The sequence below is a fragment of the Echiichthys vipera genome (assembly GCF_963691815.1).
Source record: "Echiichthys vipera genome assembly, chromosome: 11".
Taxonomy (NCBI): Eukaryota; Metazoa; Chordata; class Actinopteri; order Perciformes; family Trachinidae; genus Echiichthys; species Echiichthys vipera.
Genome location: NC_139836.1, coordinates 14,601,600 through 14,613,321, shown reverse-complemented (window position 1 = coordinate 14,613,321; position 11,722 = coordinate 14,601,600). Strand labels below are relative to the sequence as shown.

The following is an 11,722-nucleotide window of genomic DNA, read 5'->3' as shown; positions in this document are numbered from 1 at the left end:
CACGGTTTCCTACACACGATACGAAGTAATGCATGGATTCAGTGATACTGACTGTCCGGTGCTGCTGTATGCTTCCTGGAAAGCCCTGGTGATATTCATCTATAGATAGGGCTCATGTTTTTTGCAACAAAGGCCTCTCTGGATATAAGTGCTTGATTGGCTGTGCTTCTGTTTTAATCATAGCATTAACTCTGACTTTTGATTGAGGCTTTGGCCAAAGTGGATTTGGAAATGGATATGGTGAAAACGCTGATATTGTATTACATTTGCTTTTCTTTTGCAGAGAGCTTTGGGACTGAGGACTGCCTTGACAGACAGACAGCTTCTTTTGCTGAGCTTATCAGCCAAAGCGTCTCCATATGGCATTTTTTGTCACTGCTACAGAGGATGCAGGGTGAAAAGCCCGGAGCAAGGCTTCGAGTTACCCACCAAAGAATGTTGGCATGAACATGAAGATTAAAGCTGCCATTTCAACTCAAATGAAACAGTGCACACACTAACTGGCACCAGAAGGGACTGATCCATAATTACATAAATTAGATAGAGTGTGCCCAATGGATGTTTGAATTCCTGCCACTTTGCTCTAAATAGCCATGGCAGAGAGGACCTTTAAACAGTTCAAACTATTTTGGCGCAAACAGTGAGAGGTTTGGCCAGTGGCCTGGACAGTGAAAGGTAATGATATTTGCTCCAGGAAGTAAGCATTGGCCGAGCCTATTGCTATGCAAATATATTATTGCTTTTAATTTTTCTTACAATGCATCAGCTCACACTTGTTTATCCATGTAGACAGTCAGTTATATGTCAGTCTACCCAAAATATTTCTTACTTAAACAAAAGTTCTTATAAATAAATTCAGCCCTCTTAGTCCCTTTCCACCTGGACAGATTTTGTGATCACACAATGGTTTTACAAAAGCCACATGTTGCCCATGTTGTATGGGTTGGGCTGCTCATTTGTTGTTTTGTAGAAATAGGCACTTGTCTAGAATTTACAGGTGCTGAGGGCCAGTGGGCTAGATTTCCAGTGTGGAATGCGTGTTGCGAAAGTGAAATGAGCTTCAATATGAAAACAAAAAGTTCCCATGGGCTGCTAGTTTATTTCGACGATGAGGGATTTTGTGACTTTCTCGAACTTCTCATACTGAATGGAAAACTCAGCCTTCGTTTCTCTATCTTCTGTGCCGAGCCTGCGACTGTCATATCTGACACGGCAGTCAACGACAGCCAATGGCACACAGTCACAATAAGGAGAAACTTTAAGAACACAACCCTAAAGGTGGACAATGAGACAAAATGGGTCGAGGTGAAGTCAAAAAGACGGGATATGACTGTCTTCAGCCATTTGTTTGTTGGTGGAATACCACCGGAGTTACGATCTGTGGCGTTACGACTGACATCAGCTGCAGTCAAGGATCAACTACCTTTCACTGGATGGTTAACAGACATAAAGGTCAACAACACGGAGTCTCTCATGATCAACAGTGAAGGAGTCTTAAAGGACCTCTGTGGTGCATCCAACTTGTGCTTAAATGGAGGTGTCTGCAGCTTAATTAACAATGAGCCAACATGTGACTGCTCTAGGACGGGGTTCCAAGGAAAGGACTGCAGTGAAGGTAAGACTTCTGGATTCAGTTCAGACATACAGTCGGTACAACACTTTCTCTGTAGCCTTTCCAGTAAGCTGCAGTGCCGACTTTTTCAAACAAATTCAAGTATCATACTGTAATTACCATTGGTCCTAAAGTAATGCATTCCCCTCCTTTTTGGCAAAATGTTTGTTTTAGTCTTACAATATGTGTGACTGATCTGCGATACAGTTGTTTGTAATGAGTGAATCTCCTGCAAGGCCTCATTAGCAAAACTTGCAGGTGTTCTCCATCCCCAAAGGTGTCTTCCAATCTTATAAAGCAGGTCCATGGGGATTGGTTGACCTTTGAAACACCATCTCCAATGGCTTAACTCAAATGCAAGAGCAAGAGTAATCATCTATGAGTCAGATGAAGTAAACATGAATGATGCCATTGATTTCATGCAGTATAAAAAGCACCCAATAGATTTGTGTAGTTGGCAACAGAAGAGGGCCAAAATATTGTTTTGTTAATATTAATATATTGATACTTTAAGCTCTTCACATTATGTTATATCATAATGGTATCATTTCCTACAAACAAAAACTGTAACTGTATCATGACTGAGCCTTGACTTCCCTCAAACGTGTGATTCAAATTGATTTCCTATATCTCACAGATAAAAAAAAGAAAAAAAATCAGCTATGTAATGCATGAGACTAAAAGAGCAAGAGATGCAGCTAATCAATACACAAAGAGAACATGGGGTTCTTTGAGGTAGTGAGAATAGCATCACTCTATGGCCAAATCTAGTGATCATAATATCAGAATCTCTTTTAGTTCTCATCCTTTGTGATGTTTGTAATGAAAATGTATCAGCATTCAGTGTATGAGTGCAGAGCTTTCCACAGGTTGGCAGTTTACTGCTGGGCTGTGGCGGGGAGGAGCAGGTTTATTGGTCTGGCCGAGTGTTGGTGGGGGAGGGGTTGATGTGTTTGTGCGTTATTTTTTAAAATCTATTTTTTCACGTTTATTCTTATACAGATGGATTAATCTTAACTGGCTAATACATATAGGGCATGATTTACATTTCATTCCCATATGCTTATGTATCTTCATTCAAGCACATGCATCTTTTATTAACAATAAGCTCATTAGGCCAGCATTGGATAACTTGCTACTGCAGCATAAGATATCCCCATCTGATTATCATTAGTCATTGAGGGAAATATGAAATACCACTAATTAGAATGCCTTCTACACACTGTAAATAACTTATGTTTTATTTTCTTCCCTATTCATGTTTTTTTGATGGTGTTAATACAACGGGAGGGAGCATAGGGTCTTTTACCACTGCACTGCACTGATATAATGAGTGATTGTTGTAGTTCACTAACAGGCTTTCAGTGTTGGGCAGCATTAAGTAATTGTTTATTTAAACCACTGCACATCAGTGAGAACTAGCAGCCTGTATTGCCATACTGCATCAAAGCACCTTGAATAAATCTAAATCAAAAATTAACTGTGGAAGTAAATGTACTTGGACATGCCAAATGGCACTATTGTTCTCTTTCTTGTTCTTTAAGTGCAGTATAATCACATGTATTTTACTTTAATGTTGCCATACTTGCAATATTCCACTTCTGATATTGCTGAAAAGGACTTGCCAGATGGTATAACTTTGGAAATAAGTTTACATTTGGCATTGATTTGTTTGTTGATTACACTTTTGTTTTTCTTGTCACTAGATTTTAGAGTTCATTATTTTGCATAGGAGTAAACTTGGCATTTTTCCATTTCTATGCATTGGTAAATAAGACAGCACTTGTTACAGTATAGAGGAGAGGAAATCCAAAAAAGGAGAATATTATTTGTATTTTAGTAAATCATAATGCATTCTCACTCATTTTAAGGCAGATATTTTTTTATGATAGGTAAAATATAGGTCCATCTCAGGTAAGCTATGATATTCTTGTAGTCAGGAAACTGTTTATGTTTCTAATACAAAATGTGAAAGCAATACATTAATGTTAATATAATATACAACAGGTTATTATCCAGAGACTTACCTTCTTGTTTTTAACTAAAGATGTTGTGCATTAAAGTCACATCTTTTGTTTAAGAAATCACATCTTTAACAATCATTCAGGGAATTAAGCGTATTAATTTTCCCTTTTCAAAGATCAATTTAATAGTATTTGCCTGAGATGAGTTGGGTCAAAGCAAATTAGCTTTATAAACTATGACCCTACCTGTGACTCGAGAGTACTGCAAGAGTGTTACTGTACAACATACACATTCCAAAATACATGAATTACACTACCTGCTGAATTTGTCTTTAGAAATAACTGTAAATAACAATAAAATCACTGGTTTAAAAAAAAGTGAAGCATCCTCTTAATAACACTTTAGATGAGGAAGCTGCTGACCTTTAATGACATATTTCAAAATCACGTTATGTTTATGGATGGCTTTAGATAAAATAATAAATAAATTCTGAAATATGTCATCATAGGTAAGTATGTGATCTTATATCTCTGTTTCTTATGTGTAAGTTTGTCTCATTAGTCAAGAAATTGTTGGAAAATATCATAATTTTCACACCAGGAAAGCTTCAGATTTTAATAGTTTTATGGACATGAAAGAACTAATTGGTTTTGTTATTGAATTGTTAAGATGAATCATGTAGAAAATATAGTCTTTGTGCTGCATGAAGGATGAACACTTACTCTTTAGAGACGTATTCAACGTATTGAATAAACCCTTGCAATGATGGCTAGATCCATTTCATGCAGGTGAAAGCCACTATTTGATCATCAATAAATTCCTTAAAGGTTTGGTCTAATCCCTTTTCATGTCATGTCTATACACACTACTTGATGGGATGGACTCCTGACCGGTTCTGGTAAATATATATCAAACAAACATATATATTTATTAATAAAGTAAATGTGTCCTTATTTTAGATAAAACAAATGTTAAAGACACAAAACACTTTGGCTGGATTTGAAACCCTGAATAGCACACTGTTCCTTCTAATTGTAGGTGCTGCAGTAACAGTGACAAATGATTCACTTGTAGTTCTCCTGAATGAACTCATTTTAAAGGGTCCAAAATGGTGGGTGAGAAAAACAAAGAGAGCAGCATCTTAAACTCATCCTGAAGGTCTATATCGATCATTGTAAATCTGCTTGCTTATTATACGTACCTAACCTGAAATAACACATCAAAGTATGTAGGTGAAAACTAAACTGACGTCATTAGATCAACAAGATAACACAAGAGAAGCCTCAAAGACAAACAGGAAATATGTCAGCAGAGACGTGTGCTGCCGTCACAGCAGACAGCCAAAAAGTGCAGTGTGGGACTGGAAACCCTCTCTCAGTCATGCTGCTGCATTGCTTGATAGAATTAAACAAAACATACAAGCAGTTTCGATAGGCAGTGTGTTATGTTAATATCTACATTTGATATCCATAGTGAACGTCTGACATGATTAGTGGTGCTGGTCTTAGCTGATCATTTCTAAACCAAAAGCAGCATTAGTTGATTTTTTCTTTGTGCTTTGGTGCAACGTGTCAAACTGAAAACACAATATTGATAGCTATATTTATACAGCTTCATCATATTCAGTTGTTATGGCAAACACTAGCAAACAGCTACCTGATAACACATCCAGCAGACACAAAGCAACATTAAACAAAATTTAACTAAATATTCACTCTTTTGTCGTTTTTGTCTCCTCCAACACTGTTGGGGTAAGCTGGCTCTATATCTGCTAAACATACTGTAGATATCCTTTATTTAAGCAGGTTCACGCCTCGTTAACATAAATTATCAATCAATGGCCAAAAGGGGTGCATTAACATCGTACAACAATGAACATAAACAATACAGACAAATACAAATGTCACTCACTACAATTGAGTGAGCGAAATATACAGCTAAAATGCAATTAAAAATAAAACTTATAATACATAAAAAGGTAAAAAAAAAAAAAAGATTTCATTGGAAACTTTGGGAGCAATCAGATTGACCAAGAGTACTATTGACTAACTTAACTTAAATTCCCCCAAAATAATGACATCTGAAAATCGCAGGCCCTTCTGTAAATTATTACAAGAAGAATAGGAAGCATAAAACATTTAGAAGCATTTTTTTGCCTAGTAATGTTCTAACCTTGTGGACCAACATCTGTAGAATATTGTGAGAGTGCATTAAAACATTAAAGCTGCGGGTCATAAAACCAAAACAATGAGCCGAAAGGTGCTCTTAAGTCCCGTTGAGTGGAGTGCAACTGCAGAGCTGGGTGATAAATCTTTGTGTGTTTGTCTCTAGTAGCCCCACTCATAGTCATTTGACCCATTGCTATTAGAAAAATATAGATCAAAGCAGCTTTAAATTCAGCCACATGTATTCAAATGCAAAAAAAATGATAGCATTGGTACATCAGATCCCTCTACACGCGTGCCTGTAAAAAACAACTGCCATTTGTCATTTGTTCAAGCTGGACCATTGTTAGTTCATGTTGAACTTTCTACTGTATTTTAAGTTTCTGTCCAGCCATGGTTTAAGCGTTGCTATATTTGACACCAGGCCATAAAAACGTAACACCTGCAGTGAAGAAAGACTGGTAGCTCTTTATAGCTCATTTCTTCATGGCACTAACATTGCAAGACGAAGAGATTCAATTCCCAACGGAGCCATCCGTGCTGAAATAGTATGAACTCATGGTCCCTCAAGTCACTTTGGATGAAAGCATCCACCCAATTGTACATTTGCCAGCTAATTCAGTATTCTAGCAAGTACAGAGATCTGTTTTCCACCTCAAGGTAATGTGGTATTTCTGCTTGCTTTTCATCCTGAGCTGCATAGGGAAGGCAAGCAATAACAACCACTACTGCAAATGTCTGTGCATGGAGTATTGTATCAGACCATTACATGAAAATAGTGATTAAAGCTGGTGTTCTTGTCAAAATAAATGGTCTTATCTCAATCATAATCGGAATAGGTATTCAGCGGTAGAAATCAAATTTAACTGTAAAGAAAACCTCTCGTGAGTTTACCTAATGCCCATACATTGATTCACCTGCAAAGTACATTGGAGTTTGAAATTGACCATTCCATTAAATCATTTAAAAGCTGTTGTATTACTTTGATCAGATGAGAGGATTACAGGATTTGCCACCAGACCTGTCAAGTCTCCCCTGTACAACCACAAGCTTGCACATTTCATGACCACACCCACACACACGAGGGCACACGCACACACGCACACGCACACACACACACACACACACACACACACACACACACACACACACACGCACACATAAATCCCTTTGATCGGTAAAACAATTATTTAAATGCACTATGGCCAGTAAGTTCCCAGAATCTGTCCTCCTTTTTCTCGTTAGATAAATAACATGAATGCATTGCATAGCTCTATATTTTATCCTGATAAAATGGAATGATGTTTATTTCATCGTACAATAGCTGAACATATATCAGTCCAGGTTTTAAAAAAAAAACTAGGTAGGTATCTAATTTAAAACTGTGCTTTTTATTCTCATTTTTCTGCATTACATAACTCAACGGGTAACATACGTTTACTGGACACATTCAATAATTGTGATTGCATTGCACTTTCATTTTATAATTTTAGCTGAGAGCATAGCTTCTAGGTCCTTGTAATGATTAAGGCCTAGTTAGAAGTCCCTGAAACTAACGTCACTCATTGAAGGACTTTGTAGGTCACTTGATTAAGCTGTAATGCATGATGACAGGGTACCAAGTAGGATTGTAGCCTAAAGTTAGTGAAATTATGTCACACCTATATTCACATTTGAACCACAATCATCAGCTAGTTTGGTTATTATGTAAACTCTTGTTGTCACTAAACACAATAACATCACAACAGATGTGTGCCTTACTGCAATATTAAGGAAAGGAAGTAGTGCAACATGTGCAGCAAAGCATATGCAGATAAAGTATTCACAGTGGCTTACACTCAGTAGGTTTTTGACCATGCCTTGTTCTTACGGATGTTCTTGGAGAGCAAATTTGATTCTTGATTATTGGTATATTCAGACTGGCCTCTCGGAAAAAAAACCCCGGCCGTATAGGCAATCTCTATCTACCTTTATCCGCGTAGGAAGGAGTTGAGAATAGGTCAAACAAACAGGATTTTCACCCAGGAGACCTCTGTTTGTGTCCTGTGTGCAACAAGAAGTCAACTACGTCACATATGTAACAATGTCACGGACTTGTATCCGTAACAAACATACTCATTTTAACCCAAACCATGATCTTTTGCTAACTCTAACCAAGTACTTTTGTTCCTTAAACCTAACTAAGTAGTTTTGTTTACAAAGTTAACCTGGTGAAAATGACACCATGCAACCATTTCACAAGGTTAAATAGAATGGTCATACATTGGCAAACAACCTAGTCTGCTGTTTCTGTATGAGGATGTGTCAGTATTTTTAGGTTCCAGGGAGATGACTGAGAAAGGATTTATAAATTGAGGAACCTTTCCTGAATCTTTTCCCAGAGGTGATAGTTTGAACCTGAGTTTAAAGTGTCCCAAATTTGTATACAGCTACTGAAAATATCTCAAGGTTACTCAGGTCTCTGCTTCACGTGGTATAGCCAATGTTTTTTTAGTAATGGGGTTTTATATCTACATGTACCTATAATGCAAAAACCTCTTTTTTGTATGTCATTGGTCCCTTTTATGTTTTACATGACACTGGATTGAGAGTTTTTTTCTGTAGAAGCCTACAACCTACATTTGCAGGGTACATTCTCATGTGGATAGTAGTTCTTTGGAATACTTTACTAAAGTTTCTGGTAAATTAATCCACTGTTCCTATAAAATTATTGATTAGTGCAGCTTAAATATAAACTTATGGATGCAGTGATACTGACGGACATATTCTGGTGATTATCAGTATAAAGAGAGTCTCTTTCTGAAGTCAATGATTTACAGTAGCTACCCTAACTATTACAGGACATCAAGGAAATTGTTGGACTGTTCAGCAGCCTGTTTTATTTTTTTGTTTTTTTTTTCTGAATGAAGAGGCAAATCCATTCAAAGTAAAATTTCTTTTAGGTTGACACTCACTGTATGCCTCGAGTCAGTAGTACTGGACATCGAGTCAGTAGTACTGGACATTTTGTGCCAAGTTGTATCCCTAAGGATAATTGAACCTAACACACTGAAAGAAACAATAGAGTGGATAAGACGGCAGGGTTAAACAGTACTGGGTGGCTGAACAACTGAACCGGGACAAAAATAAATCATTGAAATAAGTTAATGGTACAATACTGTGCATTTAACATCTTTAAAAGATAAATCAATGTGTCTATCTTGTGCCTAATGTTATTATTATTATAGTACTGCTAATGGCACTGGTAGGGTTTAGTATTTGTAGAGGATTGTAGAGGATACATTTTTACAGTTTTGGAATTTGGTTTAATTTGTAAGATTTACGATCAGTCAAGGTAACGCATACGGAAACGGTAACAGTAAATTTATTGAATTCAAGTAGCTTGTGTTTGTCAAAAGCAACACTATCAGATTATTATGTGGTTCCACATGAATGACATATGTGATTTTTGACCACCTGGTTTTTAGTGCTCAGTAGCTTTCCTCCTCTTCACATAATATGAATTAAACTGTTTTTAGAAACACTGTATAGAAAGATGAATTCTTAATTAGAATGGATGCTCCCTTTCAGGCATATCTGTCATTCACAAACCATGTGGCATCATTGTATCTCTGAAAGTGTCGTTCTGTCTAGAAGCAGCTTCACTCAGACAAAAGCAGATTAATAGTATACTGCTGTCTCTGAGTCCAAAGACATATATTGGGATCAAAAGATTAAAGGGATTTTCCCAGAGGATTTTTGCCTTGTTTAAATACAACCGCTCCTGACTGTCAAAGGGTGTTTGTGAAATTCTTTGACACCAAACTCCTCCTTTAACGGGATTCGTCTCACAGCAAAAATAAACACCTCTCAATATCCTTTCCACACTCACACACACTCGTATTAAACAGGGCTATACAGTGTGTTTCTTATTGAAGCATGGTAGCTGGCATATGGAATTTAGAGTATATTGTGAGATGCATAATTCATTGATTAAATCCTGTTACTTCTTAACCACTGCCGAGGAGTGATGCCATGTATGCATGAATCTTGGTTTTAAACACATTTTTCGTCTTTGTTTGTTTATCATAGACGATGTCCTTATTCCTACCTATGTTTTGTGTGGAAAAATATCTCACTTTGCATAATTGCTGCATGTTTTCTATGAAATCTGAATGGTTTGATCTCCCCTACAAAGATACAGAATAGAAGCTGCATAGAGGCAAAAATGTGCCTCTTTAAATTCCAGACTGTAGATGATATTTTCACTTTGAACATAAGTTGCCTTTGATGCTTCTGGTTGGGTGTCATCCTTCATGAGAGGCGTCTGAAATACTAAAAACAAGTGGAAAGTGCACTGCCATAATTTGAAAGCTGTCATGCTAATGATAGAGTGAAGACAAATCACTTTTCAGGAAAATTTCATGTGACTTTGAAACCCTTTGTGACTGTAACAGCACAAATAAAGACTTGATGATAGTGTAGTGTAGGTTATGTGTCACATTTGAGGATGTTTTACAGTACAAGCAGGAAAATGCTCCTTCCTGCAGTGTCTATATCTTTAGTCTTAAAGGTCACATAGAAAAGGAAAATTCCAAGTTTTTTTTTTTTTATTATTATTACAAAGCAGGTTGAGGTGCTCTATAAATATAGTGGGAGTATCAAAATACTCAATCCACAGAGAAATGCACACAGCCTGTATTCACAAACTGGACTGTTTAGGTAGAAAGTGCCATTACAGTCATTCATTATTCTTTCCGCTGATGAAATGTTTGGTCACTGTGGGCTTTCAATCCTAAAAGTCTTAGGGCACACTCACACTGTCCATTGGTACCAGGCCCCGTGCTTTAGGTGATTGCCCCCACTCCTTCTCCCCCCACGACCCAGGCCTGTTTGTACTCACATTACTTGAAATGATCCGTCCACGGCGAGAATGCGTACTGCTTATACGTCATCACCCCTCGGAGATTTAGTTTTGTCTGACTTTTTTTTTTCATTTCATCAGATCAAATCTGAAGTAACCACCTATGCATCAAACCATCTTTTTATCTACGTCACAGGGAACAGACGCATATAAACAGACTTGTGCTCCTACACGCTCGTGCCTGTATATGTGCATCCATGCTTAACAAAAGCCCAACTCTCTTAACCAACGGCAAGCATGCCGTGCCTGAGCGTGGTAAAGTTGTACTTACACTGGTCAAACAAACTAGACTTTAGCTTTGGCATCGTACAGTTGGACAGTGTGAATATGCCCTTAAACGGCGAGACCATTAGACTTTATAGAAAAAATGGACGTAGCCTCTCCGTCCAGGTCTGTTCCCTCAACATGATACAATTTGCTTACGGAAGTCGCAATCTTGTTAGACTATGACTCCGCCTCATTTCTTCTTACCAAAAAAGGGCATTGATGTGACGTGGGTGAGGGGGGGCTATACGTCCATCTGGCTAGCGTTTAGAGGCCTCCCCCCTAATTATTCCTTAACTTTAACCCTTTAGCTTGATACAAAATAATTCACCCCACTCAGTGTTTTGTTTTACGTGGACGGCTGGCCTTTTCGTTGGACTTAAATTAATCTTTGTCCTTGTAAAGTTTAAATATTCTTGAAATCAGACTTGGAAGGTCCAACCTCTCTTGGCTGAGAGGGTTGTTTTTTTTGGCCTTCATCTGGACAACCAGTCATCTTAGAGCAGCTTGTCATCTTGCAAAGTAACTAGGGGAGCTGCCAGATAAATAGGGTGTGTCCAACAATTAAGTAAATTGTTACCAGGTGCCAGATTAACACCAATAGCTTGGAGGTATATGAAAGTGTTCTCTAAATTTGCTCACTGCTTTTTTCACAAAATAAGGGTTTTTGTTGAAGTTCTTTGGTTATTTAAAAAAACAAACATGCTAGAGCAGCAGTGGTATAGCCACAACTGCTATTTTATCAAATCCTGAACAATAAAAAATATCAATATTTCATAATAAATCAAGTATTAATATTGTGTTGTCTGATTT

The 11,722-nt window shown here is 37.4% G+C and overlaps 1 protein-coding gene across 9 annotated transcripts in view; it reads left to right on the top strand.

Annotated features, from left to right (window-relative positions):
* Positions 1-903: 903 nt before the first annotated feature.
* Positions 904-11,722, top strand: part of LOC310953864 (neurexin-1a) — a gene marked incomplete at its 5' end in the record, with an annotated part of 257,217 nt that continues 246,398 nt past the window's right edge. For 6 of the 9 annotated variants that reach the window (XM_083923113.1, XM_083923117.1, XM_083923114.1 and 3 more), the window contains one exon: positions 904-1,615. In XM_083923113.1, the coding sequence (XP_083779239.1) occupies positions 904-1,615 (712 nt within the window). Of the gene's footprint in view, positions 1,634-11,722 lie in introns of all 9 variants that reach the window. The other 3 variants (XM_083923108.1, XM_083923112.1, XM_083923119.1) reach the window with 2 other exon arrangements.